The sequence below is a fragment of the Diuraphis noxia genome, unplaced genomic scaffold (assembly GCF_037042655.1).
Source record: "Diuraphis noxia isolate RWA-SAM2 unplaced genomic scaffold, SU_Dnox_SAM2 contig0003, whole genome shotgun sequence".
NCBI classification, from domain to species: Eukaryota; Metazoa; Arthropoda; class Insecta; order Hemiptera; family Aphididae; genus Diuraphis; species Diuraphis noxia.
The window spans coordinates 62,044,033-62,070,457 of NW_028301713.1; the positions used below are offsets into that span (position 1 = coordinate 62,044,033).

General features: G+C 28.7%; 2 protein-coding genes across 4 annotated transcripts; one reads left to right on the plus strand and one right to left on the minus strand.

The window, feature by feature from the left end:
• Positions 1 to 11,814: 11,814 nt before the first annotated feature.
• Positions 11,815 to 17,378, plus strand: LOC149057640 (uncharacterized). 2 transcript variants are annotated; one of them, XM_089224173.1, is made up of 9 exons: positions 11,815 to 12,405; positions 12,534 to 12,626; positions 13,382 to 15,613; positions 15,674 to 15,784; positions 15,843 to 16,153; positions 16,216 to 16,348; positions 16,408 to 16,584; positions 16,665 to 16,769; positions 16,826 to 17,378. In XM_089224173.1, the coding sequence occupies exons 1-9, from the start codon at positions 12,246 to 12,248 to the stop codon at positions 17,305 to 17,307; spliced, it is 3,804 nt and encodes a 1,267-aa protein (XP_089080299.1). In that variant the 5' UTR covers positions 11,815 to 12,245; the 3' UTR covers positions 17,308 to 17,378. The 2 variants fall into 2 exon arrangements, with proteins under 2 accessions (XP_089080299.1, XP_089080300.1); XM_089224174.1 differs by having other exon boundaries at positions 11,816 to 12,405; positions 16,819 to 17,030.
• Positions 17,379 to 20,034: 2,656 nt separating this feature from the next.
• LOC107166371 (uncharacterized) lies at positions 20,035 to 25,609 on the minus strand. 2 transcript variants are annotated; one of them, XM_089224041.1, is made up of 9 exons: positions 25,008 to 25,609; positions 24,787 to 24,879; positions 21,800 to 24,031; positions 21,629 to 21,739; positions 21,260 to 21,570; positions 21,065 to 21,197; positions 20,829 to 21,005; positions 20,644 to 20,748; positions 20,035 to 20,587 (listed from the first exon to the last, which is right to left on the minus strand). In XM_089224041.1, exons 1-9 carry the CDS (start codon positions 25,165 to 25,167, stop codon positions 20,106 to 20,108), a joined length of 3,804 nt encoding a protein of 1,267 aa, XP_089080167.1. In that variant the 5' UTR covers positions 25,168 to 25,609; the 3' UTR covers positions 20,035 to 20,105. The 2 variants fall into 2 exon arrangements, with proteins under 2 accessions (XP_089080167.1, XP_089080168.1); XM_089224042.1 differs by having other exon boundaries at positions 20,383 to 20,594.
• Between the last annotated feature and the right edge of the window lie 816 nt (positions 25,610 to 26,425).

The window sequence follows — 26,425 nt, forward strand, 5'->3', positions numbered from 1 at the left end:
ATTGAACACACCTCGTATATTTATTACCTATAAGAAATTATATGAATGTTTTCGGAAAAATTAATTTTTTAAATTTTTTTTCTTTTCTGGTTAAAATTCTGCGTCACCCCTAAGCTAGGTCCATGTCATCCCGGTTGAGAACTACTGATCTATAGGTATGCATTACATATTTAAATATTAGAGCCAAAACCATCTGGACCAACAACAAAGTAGGTATGAATGTTTGTTTGTAATTATACACGGTGATTCTTTTAAAAGTAAACACAAACTGAAATCATCTAAAAAAGTTATAACGTTTTTGAAAAAAAAAAAATCATAATATATATGATTTTAAGTAATATTATCAATTTATTATCATTCACCATTTTTTTATAAAATTATATTTTTGAAGTTTTTACTTATTTGTATGAGAACATATTATACTCGTTATATATGTATAGTTTAATACTCTAAAACAGATTATTTACCTCTCCTCAAATCTAATATGAACTTGCCTAACCGTTTACTTATATACAAAAATCTTCTCCAACCAATGTGGTCCTACGGGGCATGTACACAATTGCATGGTGGATAGAATATACTTATTTAAACATTCGGTGAAAATTTTATGTATCTATGGTAATTTGTTTTAAAGTTACATCAAAAACCAAAATCGATTTTGTCGAAAAATGAGTGTGCGTAAAATTTCCCGTTTTCCCTTAATTATTAGTTTGTTTTTCTCGATTATTTACAAAAGTATTAAGAATTTTTCACTTTTGACCCCCCCCCCCCCCCCCCCCCCCCCCAAAGTACCAACTAGATTCACTTTCTGATCGAACGAGGTACTGAAATTAAAAATCTAAGCACTTTTACTGCCCCAAAACGTGTTGACAGACACAAAATAAAAAAAAAACACATCATGGTAAAATCAATACATTCATCGCTCCGCTCAGAATCTAAAAAATGATTCTGAGTGGAGACGGTTTGTCAACTAGGATATCTTATATTATATTATAATATATTTAGTTACACAATAATTTGTAAATTTTCAATTTGAAAAATGTTGCCAAAATTAAAAATTTAAATTTCTATAGACAAATAGTGCTTATTTGATTTTAATATTTTTCAACTGTTGTTGTATTAATACTTCTGTAATTTATATTAAAGTTTTAAGATTTTTTACCCAACAAATAAAGTTTTATTAACATTTACAATAAAAATAAAATTGAAAACGGAAAATGTCATTAAACAGCTTAAAATAAATTAAAATGTTTTAAAAATTTCATGAAGTAGGTACATGAAATGATAAAATACAAATTTTGTGTAGGTTTCAAGTATCTACAGCTATTCGTTTTTGAATTAAAACAATATTCAATGTTGTATAAATTTAAACTTCAAACTTCAAAATTATTGTTATTATTTTATTATAATATTTTTGGTGTATTTTAGAATAATTAAATTGTTCCTGATATTATAAATCATATTAATTACACAATATACGGGAATAATATATTGCATTAAATATTATGATGCATATTATATCCACTAAATTGTACTTAATGACCTAGTATATATATGTATATGTATATAATATAATATGTATAATTTTTGTATTCAATTCGAAATAAATTTAGTATTTAGTAAAAACTGTATAAAAGATTCAAACTTTACTAAAACAATATTATTATGTGTTATAATTATTAATTATTATAGTTCTTAATAAATAATGAATAGTATAATATATTTACGTGAACCACCCACGTAATTAAAAAAATTCTGCGAATTTTTTATGAATATCACATAAAAGACTATTTTTAAATTGATATTTCATAAAAATTTCGAATTATGTGTAAATAAAACTTGTATTTTTTTGATCATTTATATCTTTGTGTTTGGAATTTGAGACACACCTATTGACCTATTATTTACCTTACTGTATTATATATTGACAATATGTTATAATTTGTAAAATAATTACTTGATTAAATTACCTTTTGCAAAATATATTAACTATAAAAATAATTTTCTTTAGATTCCTTTAGAAAATGTATTAATTTTCTACGATGGACTTATATGTATAATAATATGAGCACTTGTATAATATTATATATATGTTTTTATAATATTATGTAGTATGTACTGTATCTATATATAATACATATTATATAATATATCACATATATATCATTATTTTTTATTATCCAGTTGTATTATAATTGTATTTATTACCTATATTTCTTATTATGTGTGTTATTTTTTAATATCTGAATTAGTTGGTAAATTATATCCCAATTGGACATTTAGCTTCTAAATCATCAGCATTAAACAAATTTGAGTTAAAATTACGAACTTCAAAATAAATTTCTGATAATAGAACTATAAGCATCTTGGTTCATGAAAAATAAACAGTTTCAGAATGTCATGAGAGTTAGAGTGAACCTATCAACATGGATAAAGTTTTATGAATAAAAAAACTTTAATTAAGTAGAAAATCATTAAATAATTTGAATTGGCTCCCTAAACTTTAAAATATTATTATATAACCAAGGATTCTCATATTATACACGTTTACTTTTAAGACGAATTTAATAAATGACTATCATACTATTATTTTACATATTATTGTACCTAGTGTATACTTTTATACGAATTTCAATTAATAAAAAGATTTTTTCAGTCAATAAAAAAATTACAAAATTACACAATTAACTTTAATAATACTTAATATATGCAAAAAATATAATAAAAATTTAATAAATTACAAGTATAATATTATTCTACATTATATCTAGTATATACTTTTTTTTTTAAATGAGTATTAATATTTAATAATAACATGTCCTTAAACTTTGAACAGCGCAATTGGTATACTGGCTTAAATTACAAATTTTGTTTTAGGTGCAATTGGTCTATGCCTAATGTGATGCCATAAACGATGTGTTAAGATTAATAATCATACTGACGTTAACTTCTTTAGGACAGGGCCTTAGTTAGGCACTGGCAAGAGGGCATTTGTCTTGTGCGCAGTTATACGAAAGGTGCTATTTCATCGAGAGGCATTCTCAATTAAAATAATATGATAATTTAAAAAAAAAAAAACTTATCGATTATTTTCAGCTTAATTGGATGAAGGGGCGCTAATTTTGTTTTCTGCCAGGGGTGCTATTGGTCTTGCTACGTTCCTGCTATAGGACATAATGTCTACCTAACTTTAAAATATTAACAACATTTTGGTAACCAATATATTTCTGAAAAAAAATACTAGGGAGCTAATTCAATAGTAAATTCTTAGAAGCCAATTCAAAGGTACTTACTATTAAGGGTAAAATATTGACTATCTGTATTGGGGAGTCGATTCGATTGCGCCGTGGAAAATGCTGTGCTACTCTACGAGAAAATCTACGAAAAATGAATGATTCATATCTTGTTTCATATCTATAAAAGCTAATATAGGGGTCATTAATATTGTCTTATGGAGATTTTCTAATTAAAATTGAACACTGAACCAAAGTTGAACTATCTGACAGTCTCACCAAACCCCTGTCATCATGTTAATTAACTTTCAAAAGAAGGGCAATGAAAAAGAAAATGTATTTTGCTTTAAGTATTGTTATAAGCGGTGACACTATTTTAGTTAGTTAAATTAATGTATTATAATTAATAATACATACTCTGATATTTTGCGTTAGTTCTCAGTAGAGAATTGTAAATTGTTCAAGTTTTTAATAAAATGCATACAAATTATGTGAAGGGGCTTTGTGCATGCGATCGATTCGTAACCAAATAATTTAATATTCAATGGTAACGAAATTAACTGAGCTTAATGAGAAAAATAACATTGATAAAGTTTAAGAGTGTTCTATTTTTATTTTTATTATCAAGGTTTGAACTTATACCGAGAGCTAATATATTATGCATATTGATTTTTATTTGTTTAAATGTTTGTGACTTGTCAAGACCAAGTCGAAAATTGGTATAAGAACTACCAGTAAATGAATAATATACATTATTAATAATATTAAAGTTTATTTACTATTGTCAATTTTATTTGATTGATTATATTATGTAAATCTATCTTAGAAAATCCTATAAGAATCAAAGTCGATGAGCCAAGCATTGGTAATAATCAGGAGGAAAAAGAATTAGCATTCCAAAAGTCATGCAAACAGCTTTTACCGAACAATGAATAAAAAAATGATTGTGAAGGCTTAAGAATGTTAATAAGTTAAATTATAGGTATAAATGGTATTATACTATCGGTTAATTTATAACTATTAATTGTACCTCTATAGGCTATTATTTATTAATATTTTTTAAAATAAACCAACTTTTAAAAAATGTTCTAAAGTTGTACATTTAATATTTATGACTGTGAGCAATTTTAGATATAATAATAAACTATTTTTTAAAATTTTTTTTTGCATTGATCACAAAAAAACATCAACAGCAAAGGCCATTAGTTATAGAAAGTTAAAAGATATGGATGAATAATTACAAGGATGAGTTAGAAATAAAATGGGATGTACATTTTTTTTATATATGATTGTACAATTTGAAGTGTTTTAAAAAATTCAATAAATCTGAGTTATTTTTAGGATTGGGACCAAGTGCAGAGTCCAGGTTGTATGATATCCTGTGCTCAACTTGTTCTTGGTTGTAAATAAACAGTCAGAAATAATTATGTATTTGACTGTTAACATAGTTCCACAGGTTTCGACAAATGGGAGGCTCATCTCTTGCCATTGAATCCGTGCGTGATTTTGGTGTGTCCAATGCGAAGTCTGTTGAGTACTGTTTCTTCTTTTCGATTAAGCTTTGGATTTACCCAAAACTATTTTTATTTTACACGTAAATAAAATATTTCAAGAAAATAATATGTTCCATGACATTTTTTTAAAATTAAGTTTCTCTGACAATAAGTTTCATGATTGTTAATGAAATTTTTTGAGAATAGATAAGTGGTATAAGTTAGTAATTTTAAATTATAGTGTTTGACTACAGTAAATTTATATGACATTTTTAAAATGTCCATAAACACTGGATAAATTGTCCAAAATTATTCATGAAAAATTAAAGGTACATTATTTTCTATATTATAATTATCCAGCTGAATCAATTTTTAAAATAAGTTATGTTATCTGAGAAAATCTCTTCTAGCATTATATCTTATAAGTTTAAAATGTACCTCATCTTGTATACGAAAATAAAACATAGCAAAGTTGTCACCGAATTTAAACTTTAAACAACTATTTAAAAAAAAAAAAATACATAGTACGCAACTCAATATTTTTCTTTCTACAAGGTAAATCTATGAATCATAAATATTATGTTTTTGTTAATAGGTAACCATGACAACGAAATCCTTATGAAAAACAAAGAAACAATATTCATCATGCTAAAAATTTTCTTTAGACCTTATTTTAGACCCTTTTCTTTATAACCTTATGGAGATTTCCGTACTAAATGTTTTAGAATTTTACGTTTTAACAGAGATATTTATAAAAATATGAACACAAATTACTACTAACTATTTAATTATTTTTTTAATGCAGTATAAATTGAACGACTTAACAATGCTATTAATTGATCATATAATTTTCTAACTCAATAGGTACGTGTATAAATGTATATCTCGACTTTTGTTTATCTTATTGAATTTTTACACTTAGGATTATTTTGTTTATCCTGATACTTCAGCAGACGCTCGAAAAAGTTATCTACTCAACAGTGTGATGGTGCTCTATAATACAAACAATGTATCACACGTTTGTTTTTCATTTTTATACACAATTTATTTTATTTTTGTTTAAATAAAAACATGTACATATGATGAGAATGAACACAAAAATACTACTTATTTGGCTTCCATAGAGGTTATAATTAATAATTACATTTTAAATTTAAATTCAATTATTCAATACAAAATTGGAAATTAAACATTAATTTAGTATAAAAAATTGTCTTACATTTGAAGGTATAGGGAAAGATTTTCGTAGTGTAAACACTCGTATTAAAAATATGAAGTATATGAAATATGTACATTTTTAGTTTCTAAAAAACCTTTCGAAAAGTATGAAGGTAATATTTACGATTATACATTATAACCTTATAAAACAGACTTCGTGTAAATATTCGTGTAATCTTGTATATCCTTAAATATAATTAAACCTAGTTAGAAGATATATACCAACCTATCTAGTACCTAGGTACTGAATTTTAATTGATGCAGAAATTATTCAGAGTTTGAAAATATTATGCAAAACCATATCTATAACTATAGGATTATAATATAAAATATGTAACATGTAAATATTATTAATATGCTTACTGATAATGAGGTACAAATAAGTAAACATACATACGTTATAGTATTATACATGCCTAAAAGAACAACCAAATTACCATAATATATAACAATAAACTAAATTAAATAGCAAACCCTACAATTGGTCATTACAAAACTCATTTAAGAAAAAATTACAAATCCAAATAATTTTCAAACATTGTTATTTGATAAGAAATAAGTAAGCTTGTGCCTATAATTACCTGATTTTTGATTCGAATGTTAACTTAAACTAATATTTACAAAACCAATTAATGATCATTATATTGTATAAGAATATAGTAAAACAACTCTGACAAAAAATGTTCATTACCTATTCATAAGTTACCACTCGAATCATCAGGTTCACTTTACTTCTGTTTACACAAACAGCCACCTTTCCAACGTCTTTTGGTATTATAGCCACCCTCGTGGTTATCATTAATCACTTTCTATTTCATGTTATTATTATAGTTATATAATTATTGTTATCATGTCTACTTCTACATATTATAATACATTAATTTCCTTAAAAAACCTATGATATATTATATATCGTATTTCATAGTCATACGTCGTGTATGCAATTAATTAAGTATCTATCAATTGTAACTAAAATTAAAATATTTTAAGGAGTGTTAAAGGACCCCTTTATTCAAGACGATATGACATTGATGATTATAAATATTCATTCAACAATCAACTGTAATTTGAGACGCAATACGGATTGGGTAGCCGTTAATGGTCGACCGGCAACCCTTCAATCGGATCGCATCACAAACCGAAGCATCATATTAGTTTATTTGTTGATGTTTAAATATTTTAAAGAAATATAAAGAGAAAATCAATAATTTTAGACATTGATATAAAACGGGAATTAAATTTTTATTGATGTTTGCAGGTGCGAGAAAGCCGAATAGCATATCACTCGGACTGATAAAATACAAAATTAGAATATAAATTACATATTTATTTACTGTACGAAAAAAAAGTCCACTTTCAAAAATTGTGTATTATGCTAACACAGTCGAAAGTATTGATTAAAATAATAATAAATATAATTAGGTACATAAATATGAATATAAACTGCATTAGTATATACAATATTTGTTAAACGTTGTGTATATACTATACATGTATATTTTATATATTATATAAGTAGGTATAAGCATAAACAAAATGTATAAAATGTATAAACTGTATTAATATACAATAAATGAAAGGTACTTTTCTTTTATAAAAATACTCACAGTTACATAATCCATTGAGAAACAAGTAGGTATTAATTTACAAAGTAGACTTAATTCTAATGATTGAAAGATAAGCCTATTGGCCTGTTTGTCATTGACAATATTATTTAAAACAATAGAGGATAGTATATAACTATATTACACATTTGTGTATGTACATTTTTATAATTTACAGTTTTTTGTAGATCCGGTTTTTGATGATTAAAAGGTATCGTATATCGGCAGTATAATAGATATATATGTAAATAGGCAATCTATAGTAATAATTAGAATTAAACAAAATGAATATTATCAAATTTAATGATTGATATAAAGATATTGTGTTTAATATTGTTGATTTAATATAGTTACATGAAAAAATATCAATATTAGCAGAATTACTTTTTAACATATTAGCGGAGAATATGTTCAGAAAATATTTTATAAGAAAAATATAGCCGTAATTCTAGTTTTGTTGCAACAAGGTGATTAATCTTAAAATTAATTTTTTTTCATTCATATCTGTAAACTGCTCTATTATTTAGCAACTTAAATAAGACATATAGAATTAGTTTTGATTTTGATTTTTAGTGAGGTCGTATATATAAAAAAAAAAAAAAAAATAAGAGTTTCGGCATAAATCGTGTATGGACTGTTCTAACTCTGCAATATGTTGAATATAATTAAATGGCAATGCCAAAAATACAAAATATCTTCTCGAGGGTGCTTTGGTCACATTTCATATATCATAAGTTAATATAAGATAAATAATGATAGATAATTTATAAGACTATAACGTACCGGTAATTTATAAATTGTAATGTTATTGATTCATTTATAGGTAGTATAGGTTCTCATAAATTTTGTGCGATCAGTGGGCCCATTTTGGATAGACTGGTTGGAGGCTTACTCAATAATGGTGGAAGTAAAGACTTTTGAATAAAGAAACTGCGTTACTGGTCACCTTTGAAGATCATCTAAGTAAGGAAAAGAACCAATATGGTGGTATATGTTATATATTTATACCTAAAATATATTCAACCAGGTCTTGCAATGATGCGCAGTAGCAAACACTTTACGTGCAAATATGAAGCATGCAGTATCAAATTAATAAGTGTGAAGTACTTTTAATTCATTATAGCACATCACTATAGGTCTATTATTTTAAAATATTTTGATGAGAAGAATCAGGTATAAAGTAGCAAAATTCGTGAAATTTAGGCACAGTGGTGGAGAGTAATTATCGTCAGTGTTGAGTCCAGATAAATACTTTTTTATCTAGATAAAGATAAAAAACTAAAAATCTATCCAGATAAAGATAAAAATGAACAAATCCAAAATTATATATTTAATAGATAAAAGATAAACATAAATTATCTAGATAAAAAGCAGATAAATTTTTAAATAACAATGATTTCAAATTAAAATTGTACTAGAAGTTGATTAAAATTTAACAGACTTATCACATATAAAACATTTATAGCATTTGTTTAAGGCAAACGTCTAATTGTAGTGTAGCTTCTATAATTTAAAAATTATTTTTTTGTTTAGAATAAAACATAGGTACATTTTGCTATCCAATATCTTTATTTTTGAATCTCATAAAACTTTTTAATCTTATAACTAAATTTGTATATATTCAATTTTAACTATGTTTGATCTCTATTAACAAGACAATAAAAGATGCACAAATATATATATATATTAGGTATATTGTTATATATCCTTTATTGCTCAAATTAATAATCATAACCTGACATGCTAGTTGCCGAACGTCTGCGTTTATAAAAATAATATTTTATAATAAGTTTTATTTTATTTATATTATGTGATTACACTATATTATTATGAACATATTTTATATTGGATAATTTTTTTTTTTTTTTTATTTAGAAATACGCCTCAACTACCAGGGTTATTGGCGTTTAAGATATACATGTTAGAGTTTAATTATATTTACATAATGATACTAGAGTATAAAGAAAAAAAGTATATAAGATAAATAATATGATATCAATAAATATATAGTTATATTTTTTGTAGAAGGTTCGTTTCTTTGAGAAGTTCTAGGAGTGAAGATGTTCTTTCCGTGTTTGGTGCTAGTATTTCACATAGGTTGTTGGGGAGCATGAGTTTTTCTCTGGCATCTTTTGTGAGGAGGCATTCTGTTAGAAGGTGTTTGACAGTAGTCACGGTGTTGCATGAGGTGCATATAGGTTGTTCTTTTTTGCTCATTAGATGTTCATGAGTGTAACGTGTGCGGCCAATTCGTAATCTGTTGAGTACGATTTGATGTCTACGTGGGAGTGATGTGTTAGGCAACCAAGGGAGGGTGGATGATTTTATTTCTTATATTGGATAATATATTAATATAATATACTCTAATATTATGTCCATCGTTAGTAATAGAAATATTATTGTTTCCGTATTTGTTGTTCTTGTAATCTTAGTGGCTCGGACACAGACACACAGTGTCCGACAACTAGAGGGGAAAAATTGTATCTTATGAAAACACTCTAGGTAAAACTCGTGGTAAACAAAATTATTAATAGAATCACAATATTATAATTTATAAAATATAAATCGTTACCGACCCATGCGATCGAAAATAGTACAACATGGTAATAAGTAATTATATCAGACACAAAAATAAAATATTTTAAAAATAATTTTTTCAACATAAAATATCTAGATAAATTTTACTCATTTTAGCAGATGACTGAAGTTTTTATCTAAGATAAATAAATAGATAATATTTATATTTTTACCTAGATAAGATAATAGATAATTAATATTTGTATCTAGATAATTATCTAGATAAATTTATCTAGATAAGTCTCAACACTGATTATCGTCTCGACTTTAGGAGTTAGCGATAAAGCGAGGGCTGCAGACTTATAAAGTTATAACTGACATACTAGTACGGCACGACACATTGTATATTGTTTGAATTAGGTACTCATATAGAGTAATAATTATAATATTATTTGCATTGGACGTCACGCGTTTACGTCTATGCCGCTAGGTACTAATATACGTATGTGACACGTATTTACTCTAAGTTGTAAAAACTGTTTATTTTAAAATTAATATCACGTTTATAACATAAGTAAATCAATTATAATTATGAAAATAAGAATTATAGTTTACTCACAAAGGTAAGGTTATGTACTTATGTACTAGGTGTACTAAAAGACGAGTTGTACGTGATTGTCTGGTTGTAAGAAAAGTGCAGACAACATAATTTTATACTTACTAGTAACAGCAATTGACACCTGTTTGGCTGTTGTGTTCTTTAATATTGCGCCAAATATTTGGGACTAGATATCTAAAATGCAATATTATACGAGTATGTTGTATGAATTATTATAAAAAGCAGCTGTATTTAAAATGACTAAATTTTCAATCAGACTAGAGAATTAGAAATAAGATACGATACTTTTTAAGTTTCACCTAAATTCACCAAATAAAATCTATCCAATTACCTACTTTTCTAATTATTTTACCATATTATACCATAGGTAGCTAATATATTTTGAAAATCAAACAGTGTGAAATTGATGTGTAAACATTTGTACACTTTTTATCCGTGATTTTCGGCACAATGAATTTAAAATGCTCGTCGATAGAAAGTATACACATATTGTTATGCCCACATAAAAATATATTGGACCATGTTGAAACAGATAAAATTCTTATACTATATATGCTTGGGGCAAGAACAAGACATATCCAAATATTTACAAAATTTACTTTTCCATAAAATCGTTTTCATGGGAGAAATACCTTTTTATGGTCATAGACATTATATTATGATTATGAGTAGTATGTTTTGGGGCATTCTGGAGCTCCTCCCCCTTAAATTTTACATGTAAAAGCATAGGCTCCTCTGTATAGGCAATTCGTAGTACATGCTCCTCCCAAGCTCCTCCGAAACCGACAATAATTAAGCAATATAGGCAACCCGCAACATACATAAATTCATCACACGCCGCCAGATCCTACACGTGACCAACACATATTTTTCCCCTTCCCACATTACTCCCCCTTTTATTTCCCCTTATGAAATTTTTTTTAAATATAATATTCTGGTATACTATTATATTGATCCTTTGTGGTATTTTACGTATGAAAATATACACGATACCATATAGGAGACATTAGTCCACAATGACACCACCGCCACCACCGCCGCCACCACCATTGTTCGTTCATGCCACACACACACACACACACACACACACACACACACAAATTCGCACATAGTTACAAGTACACACATTCCATTCTATCCATACCACCCTTTCTCACGCCTTTACCTCATTAACCGTCTACACACCTATAGAGACATGTCTGAGTATTGTCGATGATTACCAGACAAAAAGTAGTGCATTAAGTAAAACGAAGCCAGTCCGTGTATTACCGTCTATGTGTATTGTTGTGTTTTGTCGTCTGAGTTCTAAAGTGTTTTTAAGTGTATTCAAATATTTTACAAATATTATAAAAATTTAATTATTTATTTTTCTTAAGCAAGCGCCGTAGTTCATTTTTCCACCACTAGTTTGATATTAGCTCATGCGTCAATAATTCGCTTAGATAAAACTATTTCACACTGTTATTTAAAGTACAAGATATTTGTCTATAATTCATTACATATCTATTCGTTGAAGAGTCAAGTCGTGTATAGTATTCTTCATTCCTAATCATACCTAATCATGTTCTCGTGTAGTGTATGTGATAAAACATTTACATTGATTAAAAATCTACACAGACATGCCAAGTTGCATGATGTACCTAATAAAATTTCGTGCAGTATATGCTCAGAAATATTCACACGGAGAGATAACCTCATCAGACATAGGAAAGAAAAACATCGTAAGTATTTAACAATTTAATATATTTGTAAACAAGACGACTAAGTGTATCTTAGTAAAACTTAGTTTCATTACACTATCTAAATATAATATTATTTTAAATTATTTAACTATTAATATCATTTCTAGGCTCAAGCATTGTAATTCAACAAGAACCAACCATAACCAAGCGAGAAATTCAAGATTTCTTTAAACCAGCTGAACATATTTACGATTATAATGGTAAATATATCATTCATATGTTTATTCACCTCCTATGATATAACAATAATATAAATATATATATATAATAAAATAATATTATGAACATCTCTCATATATACATATTTACCTACTAGTACTATTATTTCATAGTGTACAATAGTACGTATATATCTAAAATAATCTGATAATATTTCAAATAAACATATTTAAAGTTATAATTAGTTATTACTATTATTACGAACGCCAGCATGTGTAGGTATTACTGCTATAACCGAGAGCTCTACATCATTTTTGTTTTTGCTTTTACATATATAATTTATTTTTTATTTTTTATTTTTTATTTGAATTAAGCCTCGGCAACTATGGCCATTGGCAACAATGGGTTTAACTCTAAAATATTTACATGGTATAAGTTACATATTATATACTATTTATAAGGTTGGACTTAGTAATAAAGGTTATTATTTGTCGTATATTGTCTGGGTGAAGGGCTTCTGACAGGATGTTTGAGATGCCTGCATAATATATTTATATTACATATACATGTATGTAATACTATAGCTTCACAACTATCTCCTTTTATTAATATATATTTTTAAAAATCGTATTTTCTATAATATGTTAAACATATCACTAAAATTTTTTAAATTCCTAATTTTTCTTTATAAAATTTTACTGAAAAAAAAAAAATTTATTTATAGCCATTTTATCTTTACACACATATTTTCTATAATGTTTATCAATACAATAGTAAATTATTTATTTTATTTCAGTTCCTTCGGCTTCAAATCGCAATGATCTTAAGCGTGTACATGAGGAAAATTCGAACGAAGCAGTAAATGCTAAAAAAACACGCATGACTATCGTTAAAACCCCCGGTTTTGTTAAGACTGGTTCATCGCTCTCTAATAAAATCATTTGGTATTATAAGAAAAATACAGATAATTTGAACAACTTCAGCGCATTTTTAGTATCATCGAAAAAAGACTTAATTCAATTACTTAAATCATCGTCGACAAAACATCCAATTAAATTCAACCTGAAACTGGAAGCAACGTACAGCCGGCCAAACGTAGAGAATTCAGCTGAGAACCGTGCGTTTAAAACTTCAGCTAAAGAAATGTTTATGAATACGGATATTGAGTCAATAGTAGAACAAGCGTTCGCAAAATTATTGACCGAAGAAGATGTTTATACATCTAAAGGAAGTGGATTTACTTTGGAAGCCATAGACGGCTTGTTATTAGGTGTATATAAATATACACCTATGGGTGGCTCATCGTTCATTCCGTTACCAAATTACATTAAGAATAAAAAAGCTGTTATCAATCCACAAAACTCAGACCAACAGTGCTTCAAGTGGGCAATCTTATCAAGATACGTTTCGGGTAAGGCCAAAAATCAAGTGGCTGAAAATTATACATCGCTCGAAGATAAATTTAATTTTTCTGGTTTATCATTCCCGACATCTGTGAGAGAAATAAAAACATTTGAAAATAATAACCTGAACACGTCTGTCAATGTATTTGGATTAAAAAAAGAAAATAATAAAATACATATTATTTATCCACTTAAAGTTGTAGATGAAGAAAAAAAAGATCATTTCGATCTCTTACTAATTACCAACGGAGATAAAAGCCACTACACATATATATCAAATTTCTCACGACTAATACGCTCACAGAAAACTGCTCATCATGATAGTATCATTTTTTGCAAACGGTGCTTCACATCATTTGACACTCGACCCCGGAAAAATACGCTATGCGGACAAGCAGCACTTGATCAGCATAAATTGATATGCGGGTCGCATAAACCTATCCTACCTCAGATGCCTGAGCCCGGTTCAATGTTGGAGTTTAGTGCATGGAACAAAACACAACGCCACCCCATAGTTATATATGCTGACTTCGAGGCGCTTCTCGTTAAATGTAACGAGAAAAAAGGAAAAAATACAACTGTAATTCAAAATCACGAGCCTATGAGTTATGGTTTTTTCATAAAGGCAGATGATCACATACCGAAAGAACTGCTTGAAGAATTTGAAATACCAACATCGCCAGTTATATACCGCGGAAGTAATCAAAATAAAGAGGTAGCAAAACATTTTGTACAAAGTATTGTGGAAACAGCAGAAAAAATATACAAACTGCTCAAAACCAACACACCAATTATAATGACACCGGAACAGCGATGCATACATGAATTATGTAAAGCATGTAATTTATGTAAAAAGGAATTTTCCAAAGAAAACCATAAAGTAGCTGATCATTGCCATCTATCGGGAAAATTTAGACAAAGTTTATGTAATTCATGTAATCTCAAGCTTCAACAACCAAATTTTGTACCGGTTTTCTTTCACAATTTAACCAACTATGATGCACACTTTTTGGTAACTGAGCTTGGATATGATACAAACACAATTTCTGTAATACCAAACAGCGAGGAGAAATTTATTTCGTTTTCGAAATATATCAACAACTCCTTCACAATCCGCTTTATAGATACATTTAGATTTATGTCCTCCAGTTTATCAAATTTAGCCAACAATTTAATAACACCAGACTTGGAGAAGTTCAGAGAGACGAGAAAACATTTTCCAATCGAAGACATGCCACTCGTTACTCGTAAAGGTGTTTACCCTTATGAGTATACGGATGGCTGGAGCAAACTGAAGGAAACACATCTGCCGAAGAAAACAGATTTTTACGGTACATTAACAGAAGAACACATTAAGGATGAGGAATATAAATTTGCAAAGACTGTTTGGAACCATTTCAACTGTCATACGCTTGGAGAGTATTCAGATCTGTATCTTAAAATCGACATCATGCTGTTAGCTGATGTGTTCGAGAACTTCCGAGACCTTTGTTTGACAACTTATAGCCTGGACCCGGCGTTCTACTATACTTGTCCAGGCTTTTCTTTTGATGCGATGTTGAAACATACTTCAATGAAGCTCGAACTACTTCATGACTATGATATGTTGCTGATGATCGAAAAAGGTAATGATATAATATTTTATAATATAATGTTATTATTTAATAATATATGATTTATTTTAGGTATACGTGGTGGTCTCACGCAAGCAAGTATGAGATACGCCAAAGCGAACCACAAAAAGACTCCAGATTATGACCAGGCAAATCCAAAATCATGGTTGATATACCAAGACTGTAAGTTTTTTTTTGTAATTTTAATTTATTCAGTTAAATATATTTTTCTTAATTTAAGGCAATAACTTATATGGATGGGCCATGTCACAATACATGCCATACGGTGGGTTCAAATGGGTTGAACCAACACTCGACAAACTGAACAATTTGACTGATACTTCACCCATAGGAAGGATATACGAGGTGGATATATCCTATCCGCGAGAATTACATGATAAACACAACGACTTGCCTTTTCTACCACAGAACGGTATACCTACTGGTTCAAAAGTGAAAAAACTAATGGCAACATTAGAGTCCAAGAAAAATTATATTGTTCACTACCGTAATCTACAGCAAGCTATTAAAAACGGCCTTAAAGTAGATAAAGTAAGCGTTTATTTTACAACAATTCTGCGATGAAGATATTTTTAACATTATAATATTTAAAGGTACATAGAGTCATTGAGTTTAATCAGTCGGAATGGTTGGCTGATTACATCAACCTGAACACTGAGTTACGCAAGAAGGCCACAAATGATTTCGAGAAAGATTTTTTTAAATTAATGAACAATGCAGTATTTGGTATGTTATTATAAATGATCATTTTTCATTTTTCATAACATTTTCTTATGATTTTCCAGGCAAGACGATGGAAAATGTACGCCAACGTATAAAAATTAAGTTAGTATCCAGTGAAAAGTGTTTGCAGAAACTTATAAATAAGTCAACGTTTAAGCACTGTACAACTTATAACGAGAATCTAGCAGCTGTATCGCTAGAGAATAAGGAAATTAAATTTGATAAGCCAATATATATAGGTAACTATTACACACACACACACAAATATAATATTTTAATGTTATTAATTCCAAATTAATTGATTATTTGTTTATTATAGGTTTTGCGGTACTTGAAATAAGTAAAACTCTTATGTATGAGTATCATTACGATGTCATGCAAAAACATTATGGTAAAAAAATAGAACTCATGTATACAGATACAGGTAAATATTTTAAAACCAACTTTATTTTCTTATACTGACTAACATTAAGTTTTTAGATTCACTGGTGTACCATATTATTACGGACGACTTTTACCAGGACTTGGCAAATAACGTCAATTTGCTAGAACGGATGGACACAGCAAATCTCCCGAAAGACCATCCGTGTTACATTGCCGAGAGGAAAAAGATCCCAGGTTTGTTTTCCGACGAGACGGATGGACTCGTTATGACAGAGTTTTGTGCGTTACGGGCAAAATCATACGCATATATTCTACAAGGCAGGGAGAAGATCAAAGCCAAGGGAATCCGTGGGCACGTGGTCAAGAATTACATGACATTCGATGACCATAAGAAGTGCCTGTTTGATGACAGTGATTTAGACGTTTACCATCAAAATGTCTCCATACGTTCATTCAAACACCAGCTCAAGACCATTAAATCCAACAAATTAACTTATAATAACTATGATGATAAGAGGATTATACTCGAAGACAATATACATACCTACGCTCATGGGCATTATAAATTTGTTTGTTAATTGTATTCATAAAAAATATGTATATATGCAGTTTATTTTATAGTAATAAAAGTCTTATATCTTATTTCAAATCTTGTTATTATTTATATTTCCTTTATACATTCATTTGTTTACATTTGAATCAACTTACATTGCAAAGATACATATAGGGTAGAAATTTGAAAGTATGTCACAATGATATTTAATATACATATCATTAAATGTATACGTGTTTGATAAAATAATTAATAATAAAAATGAAACATGCCGAGTTTTTTTTTTTCTTAGTACTAGTCGTTTATATAATTACTAATAATCACATACATATTTTATTAAATTCCATAATATAAATAGACATATTATACAAAAAATATATCATAATTTTGATAAAAGCAATAATAATTGACATACCTAGACAATGTTATCAAATTTGAATAAGTATGTTTTAAATTCATTGAAAACATCCTTATATAATACCCATATTGCTATTAAAAACATGCTCAAATAATTGTATTTTAGTAAATATATCGTAAATAACCTGATAATATTACAAGTATTTTTAAAAAACATACTTAAAGTACTCGAAAAGGTTAGTATTTTGAATTAGTATTAAAAATAATATGATACAATATATTAGATCTATTGAAAAAATATCAACATAATAGCCATATTGTTATTAAAATAATTATATTATCTTAAATAATCTGTTTTTATCACAAATATTTTAAATAGGTAAGCCTAATTAAAGTACTCGAAAACACAAGTATTTTGAGTACCTATGGTAAAATATTTAAGGAATATTTTTAATATTTTTTACTTTAACCATGGCATTTATTTGATCGACATGCAATTAGTTAAAGGAAATGTCTACCATAGTGTTCTAAGTGTTCAGGTGCAAGCTATTAGTATTTCGATTTAAATATATAGTGGCTATTAAGAGTCTGCGACATCCTGGTGACACGGATGATTATTAGGCAGGTTGTATCTAATAGGAATTTATTTGATTGACGCATTGTTAGTTAATTAATATCGATACAGCGTTAAAATGATAATATTCATACCTAATTGCATATATTGTCTCCTAATGACAATACAGTGACAGCCATTCGTACTTATAAATGTTTATTATGCAAAGAACTACATTTAGGTCATACTGAGAAAATAAAATTTAAAAAATGAAAGTCCATGATTCATCATGACTACATCATCACACGGCGAAGATAAAGTTTTTACGTCTATATATTCTCCTCCAAAACTACACTATGTTAGTGTAGGTTAGAATAGGTTAGACTGAGAAAAAAAAAATGTGATTAAAAAAAAAAATGTGATTAAAAAAAAAATGTGATTAAAAAAAAAATGTGATTAAAAAAAAAATGTGATTAAAAAAAAATGAAAGATTGCTTCATCTTCACCGTGTGATGATGTAGTCATGATGAATCATGGACTTTCATTTTTTTTTAATCACATTTTTTTTTTAATCACATTTTTTTTTTAATCACATTTTTTTTTTAATCACATTTTTTTTTTTAATCACATTTTTTTTTTCTCAGTCTAACCTATTCTAACCTACACTAACATAGTGTAGTTTTGGAGGAGAATATATAGACGTAAAAACTTTATCTTCGCCGTGTGATGATGTAGTCATGATGAATCATGGACTTTCATTTTTTAAATTTTATTTTCTCAGTATGACCTAAATGTAGTTCTTTGCATAATAAACATTTATAAGTACGAATGGCTGTCACTGTATTGTCATTAGGAGACAATATATGCAATTAGGTATGAATATTATCATTTTAACGCTGTATCGATATTAATTAACTAACAATGCGTCAATCAAATAAATTCCTATTAGATACAACCTGCCTAATAATCATCCGTGTCACCAGGATGTCGCAGACTCTTAATAGCCACTATATATTTAAATCGAAATACTAATAGCTTGCACCTGAACACTTAGAACACTATGGTAGACATTTCCTTTAACTAATTGCATGTCGATCAAATAAATGCCATGGTTAAAGTAAAAAATATTAAAAATATTCCTTAAATATTTTACCATAGGTACTCAAAATACTTGTGTTTTCGAGTACTTTAATTAGGCTTACCTATTTAAAATATTTGTGATAAAAACAGATTATTTAAGATAATATAATTATTTTAATAACAATATGGCTATTATGTTGATATTTTTTCAATAGATCTAATATATTGTATCATATTATTTTTAATACTAATTCAAAATACTAACCTTTTCGAGTACTTTAAGTATGTTTTTTAAAAATACTTGTAATATTATCAGGTTATTTACGATATATTTACTAAAATACAATTATTTGAGCATGTTTTTAATAGCAATATGGGTATTATATAAGGATGTTTTCAATGAATTTAAAACATACTTATTCAAATTTGATAACATTGTCTAGGTATGTCAATTATTATTGCTTTTATCAAAATTATGATATATTTTTTGTATAATATGTCTATTTATATTATGGAATTTAATAAAATATGTATGTGATTATTAGTAATTATATAAACGACTAGTACTAAGAAAAAAAAAAACTCGGCATGTTTCATTTTTATTATTAATTATTTTATCAAACACGTATACATTTAATGATATGTATATTAAATATCATTGTGACATACTTTCAAATTTCTACCCTATATGTATCTTTGCAATGTAAGTTGATTCAAATGTAAACAAATGAATGTATAAAGGAAATATAAATAATAACAAGATTTGAAATAAGATATAAGACTTTTATTACTATAAAATAAACTGCATATATACATATTTTTTATGAATACAATTAACAAACAAATTTATAATGCCCATGAGCGTAGGTATGTATATTGTCTTCGAGTATAATCCTCTTATCATCATAGTTATTATAAGTTAATTTGTTGGATTTAATGGTCTTGAGCTGGTGTTTGAATGAACGTATGGAGACATTTTGATGGTAAACGTCTAAATCACTGTCATCAAACAGGCACTTCTTATGGTCATCGAATGTCATGTAATTCTTGACCACGTGCCCACGGATTCCCTTGGCTTTGATCTTCTCCCTGCCTTGTAGAATATATGCGTATGATTTTGCCCGTAACGCACAAAACTCTGTCATAACGAGTCCATCCGTCTCGTCGGAAAACAAACCTGGGATCTTTTTCCTCTCGGCAATGTAACACGGATGGTCTTTCGGGAGATTTGCTGTGTCCATCCGTTCTAGCAAATTGACGTTATTTGCCAAGTCCTGGTAAAAGTCGTCCGTAATAATATGGTACACCAGTGAATCTAAAAACTTAATGTTAGTCAGTATAAGAAAATAAAGTTGGTTTTAAAATATTTACCTGTATCTGTATACATGAGTTCTATTTTTTTACCATAATGTTTTTGCATGACATCGTAATGATACTCATACATAAGAGTTTTACTTATTTCAAGTACCGCAAAACCTATAATAAACAAATAATCAATTAATTTGGAATTAATAACATTAAAATATTATATTTGTGTGTGTGTGTGTAATAGTTACCTATATATATTGGCTTATCAAATTTAATTTCCTTATTCTCTAGCGATACAGCTGCTAGATTCTCGTTATAAGTTGTACAGTGCTTAAACGTTGACTTATTTATAAGTTTCTGCAAACACTTTTCACTGGATACTAACTTAATTTTTATACGTTGGCGTACATTTTCCATCGTCTTGCCTGGAAAATCATAAGAAAATGTTATGAAAAATGAAAAATGATCATTTATAATAACATACCAAATACTGCATTGTTCATTAATTTAAAAAAATCTTTCTCGAAATCATTTGTGGCCTTCTTGCGTAACTCAGTGTTCAGGTTGATGTAATCAGCCAACCATTCCGACTGATTAAACTCAATGACTCTATGTACCTTTAAATATTATAATGTTAAAAATATCTTCATCGCAGAATTGTTGTAAAATAAACGCTTACTTTATCTACTTTAAGGCCGTTTTTAATAGCTTGCTGTAGATTACGGTAGTGAACAATATAATTTTTCTTGGACTCTAATGTTGCCATTAGTTTTTTCACTTTTGAACCAGTAGGTATACCGTTCTGTGGTAGAAAAGGCAAGTCGTTGTGTTTATCATGTAATTCTCGCGGATAGGATATATCCACCTCGTATATCCTTCCTATGGGTGAAGTATCAGTCAAATTGTTCAGTTTGTCGAGTGTTGGTTCAACCCATTTGAACCCACCGTATGGCATGTATTGTGACATGGCCCATCCATATAAGTTATTGCCTTAAATTAAGAAAAATATATTTAACTGAATAAATTAAAATTACAAAAAAAAACTTACAGTCTTGGTATATCAACCATGATTTTGGATTTGCCTGGTCATAATCTGGAGTCTTTTTGTGGTTCGCTTTGGCGTATCTCATACTTGCTTGCGTGAGACCACCACGTATACCTAAAATAAATCATATATTATTAAATAATAACATTATATTATAAAATATTATATCATTACCTTTTTCGATCATCAGCAACATATCATAGTCATGAAGTAGTTCGAGCTTCATTGAAGTATGTTTCAACATCGCATCAAAAGAAAAGCCTGGACAAGTATAGTAGAACGCCGGGTCCAGGCTATAAGTTGTCAAACAAAGGTCTCGGAAGTTCTCGAACACATCAGCTAACAGCATGATGTCGATTTTAAGATACAGATCTGAATACTCTCCAAGCGTATGACAGTTGAAATGGTTCCAAACAGTCTTTGCAAATTTATATTCCTCATCCTTAATGTGTTCTTCTGTTAATGTACCGTAAAAATCTGTTTTCTTCGGCAGATGTGTTTCCTTCAGTTTGCTCCAGCCATCCGTATACTCATAAGGGTAAACACCTTTACGAGTAACGAGTGGCATGTCTTCGATTGGAAAATGTTTTCTCGTCTCTCTGAACTTCTCCAAGTCTGGTGTTATTAAATTGTTGGCTAAATTTGATAAACTGGAGGACATAAATCTAAATGTATCTATAAAGCGGATTGTGAAGGAGTTGTTGATATATTTCGAAAACGAAATAAATTTCTCCTCGCTGTTTGGTATTACAGAAATTGTGTTTGTATCATATCCAAGCTCAGTTACCAAAAAGTGTGCATCATAGTTGGTTAAATTGTGAAAGAAAACCGGTACAAAATTTGGTTGTTGAAGCTTGAGATTACATGAATTACATAAACTTTGTCTAAATTTTCCCGATAGATGGCAATGATCAGCTACTTTATGGTTTTCTTTGGAAAATTCCTTTTTACATAAATTACATGCTTTACATAATTCATGTATGCATCGCTGTTCCGGTGTCATTATAATTGGTGTGTTGGTTTTGAGCAGTTTGTATATTTTTTCTGCTGTTTCCACAATACTTTGTACAAAATGTTTTGCTACCTCTTTATTTTGATTACTTCCGCGGTATATAACTGGCGATGTTGGTATTTCAAATTCTTCAAGCAGTTCTTTCGGTATGTGATCATCTGCCTTTATGAAAAAACCATAACTCATAGGCTCGTGATTTTGAATTACAGTTGTATTTTTTCCTTTTTTCTCGTTACATTTAACGAGAAGCGCCTCGAAGTCAGCATATATAACTATGGGGTGGCGTTGTGTTTTGTTCCATGCACTAAACTCCAACATTGAACCGGGCTCAGGCATCTGAGGTAGGATAGGTTTATGCGACCCGCATATCAATTTATGCTGATCAAGTGCTGCTTGTCCGCATAGCGTATTTTTCCGGGGTCGAGTGTCAAATGATGTGAAGCACCGTTTGCAAAAAATGATACTATCATGATGAGCAGTTTTCTGTGAGCGTATTAGTCGTGAGAAATTTGATATATATGTGTAGTGGCTTTTATCTCCGTTGGTAATTAGTAAGAGATCGAAATGATCTTTTTTTTCTTCATCTACAACTTTAAGTGGATAAATAATATGTATTTTATTATTTTCTTTTTTTAATCCAAATACATTGACAGACGTGTTCAGGTTATTATTTTCAAATGTTTTTATTTCTCTCACAGATGTCGGGAATGATAAACCAGAAAAATTAAATTTATCTTCGAGCGATGTATAATTTTCAGCCACTTGATTTTTGGCCTTACCCGAAACGTATCTTGATAAGATTGCCCACTTGAAGCACTGTTGGTCTGAGTTTTGTGGATTGATAACAGCTTTTTTATTCTTAATGTAATTTGGTAACGGAATGAACGATGAGCCACCCATAGGTGTATATTTATATACACCTAATAACAAGCCGTCTATGGCTTCCAAAGTAAATCCACTTCCTTTAGATGTATAAACATCTTCTTCGGTCAATAATTTTGCGAACGCTTGTTCTACTATTGACTCAATATCCGTATTCATAAACATTTCTTTAGCTGAAGTTTTAAACGCACGGTTCTCAGCTGAATTCTCTACGTTTGGCCGGCTGTACGTTGCTTCCAGTTTCAGGTTGAATTTAATTGGATGTTTTGTCGACGATGATTTAAGTAATTGAATTAAGTCTTTTTTCGATGATACTAAAAATGCGCTGAAGTTGTTCAAATTATCTGTATTTTTCTTATAATACCAAATGATTTTATTAGAGAGCGATGAACCAGTCTTAACAAAACCGGGGGTTTTAACGATAGTCATGCGTGTTTTTTTAGCATTTACTGCTTCGTTCGAATTTTCCTCATGTACACGCTTAAGATCATTGCGATTTGAAGCCGAAGGAACTGAAATAAAATAAATAATTTACTATTGTATTGATAAACATTATAGAAAATATGTGTGTAAAGATAAAATGGCTATAAATAAATTTTTTTTTTTTCAGTAAAATTTTATAAAGAAAAATTAGGAATTTAAAAAATTTTAGTGATATGTTTAACATATTATAGAAAATACGATTTTTAAAAATATATATTAATAAAAGGAGATAGTTGTGAAGCTATAGTATTACATACATGTATATGTAATATAAATATATTATGCAGGCATCTCAAACATCCTGTCAGAAGCCCTTCACCCAGACAATATACGACAAATAATAACCTTTATTACTAAGTCCAACCTTATAAATAGTATATAATATGTAACTTATACCATGTAAATATTTTAGAGTTAAACCCATTGTTGCCAATGGCCATAGTTGCCGAGGCTTAATTCAAATAAAAAATAAAAAATAAAAAATAAATTATATATGTAAAAGCAAAAACAAAAATGATGTAGAGCTCTCGGTTATAGCAGTAATACCTACACATGCTGGCGTTCGTAATAATAGTAATAACTAATTATAACTTTAAATATGTTTATTTGAAATATTATCAGATTATTTTAGATATATACGTACTATTGTACACTATGAAATAATAGTACTAGTAGGTAAATATGTATATATGAGAGATGTTCATAATATTATTTTATTATATATATATATTTATATTATTGTTATATCATAGGAGGTGAATAAACATATGAATGATATATTTACCATTATAATCGTAAATATGTTCAGCTGGTTTAAAGAAATCTTGAATTTCTCGCTTGGTTATGGTTGGTTCTTGTTGAATTACAATGCTTGAGCCTAGAAATGATATTAATAGTTAAATAATTTAAAATAATATTATATTTAGATAGTGTAATGAAACTAAGTTTTACTAAGATACACTTAGTCGTCTTGTTTACAAATATATTAAATTGTTAAATACTTACGATGTTTTTCTTTCCTATGTCTGATGAGGTTATCTCTCCGTGTGAATATTTCTGAGCATATACTGCACGAAATTTTATTAGGTACATCATGCAACTTGGCATGTCTGTGTAGATTTTTAATCAATGTAAATGTTTTATCACATACACTACACGAGAACATGATTAGGTATGATTAGGAATGAAGAATACTATACACGACTTGACTCTTCAACGAATAGATATGTAATGAATTATAGACAAATATCTTGTACTTTAAATAACAGTGTGAAATAGTTTTATCTAAGCGAATTATTGACGCATGAGCTAATATCAAACTAGTGGTGGAAAAATGAACTACGGCGCTTGCTTAAGAAAAATAAATAATTAAATTTTTATAATATTTGTAAAATATTTGAATACACTTAAAAACACTTTAGAACTCAGACGACAAAACACAACAATACACATAGACGGTAATACACGGACTGGCTTCGTTTTACTTAATGCACTACTTTTTGTCTGGTAATCATCGACAATACTCAGACATGTCTCTATAGGTGTGTAGACGGTTAATGAGGTAAAGGCGTGAGAAAGGGTGGTATGGATAGAATGGAATGTGTGTACTTGTAACTATGTGCGAATTTGTGTGTGTGTGTGTGTGTGTGTGTGTGTGTGTGTGTGGCATGAACGAACAATGGTGGTGGCGGCGGTGGTGGCGGTGGTGTCATTGTGGACTAATGTCTCCTATATGGTATCGTGTATATTTTCATACGTAAAATACCACAAAGGATCAATATAATAGTATACCAGAATATTATATTTAAAAAAAATTTCATAAGGGGAAATAAAAGGGGAAGTAATGTGGGAAGGGGAAAAATATGTGTTGGTCACGTGTAGGATCTGGCGGCGTGTGATGAATTTATGTATGTTGCGGGTTGCCTATATTGCTTAATTATTGTCGGTTTCGGAGGAGCTTGGGAGGAGCATGTACTACGAATTGCCTATACAGAGGAGCCTATGCTTTTACATGTAAAATTTAAGGGGGAGGAGCTCCAGAATGCCCCAAAACATACTACTATTATGGTACATCAACCATACAAATCCGATTATTTTTATCTTAGTTATCACATGTTTCGTAGTTAGTTATTTCCTGTGTTGTACAATGGGAATAATCTAACGAATTTTGAAATGATCGCCATGAACAATTTCAAAATATGGACTAATTTTTTTGTTCCCTCAAAATCTTCAACCTTCAAAATAAAATTTTACTATAGGTATATGATCGCGATTAACATTGGTATTTATGGATCATATATGATAACTAAGATTTAATACTATAAACCTATTGTATTAAATTATAACTTATGATTAATATGTATTACCTAAACTGTTGTAAGTATTTGCATCAATTTTTTGTAAACCTAATTTAGAGTACTGTA

Excerpts from the sequence above, each read along its gene's own strand:
- LOC107166371 (XM_089224041.1), bottom strand. The coding sequence starts at position 25,167 with ATGTTCTCGTGTAGTGTATGTGATAAAACATTTACATTGATTAAAAAT. Across the intron at positions 24,032-24,786 it reads ACATATTTACGATTATAATG|TTCCTTCGGCTTCAAATCGC; the intron begins GTAAATATATCA and ends ATTTTATTTCAG. Across the intron at positions 20,749-20,828 it reads TGATAAGCCAATATATATAG|GTTTTGCGGTACTTGAAATA; the intron begins GTAACTATTACA and ends TGTTTATTATAG.
- LOC149057640 (XM_089224173.1), top strand. The coding sequence starts at position 12,246 with ATGTTCTCGTGTAGTGTATGTGATAAAACATTTACATTGATTAAAAAT. Across the intron at positions 15,785-15,842 it reads ATGGTTGATATACCAAGACT|GCAATAACTTATATGGATGG; the intron begins GTAAGTTTTTTT and ends TCTTAATTTAAG. Across the intron at positions 16,770-16,825 it reads ACTCATGTATACAGATACAG|ATTCACTGGTGTACCATATT; the intron begins GTAAATATTTTA and ends TTAAGTTTTTAG.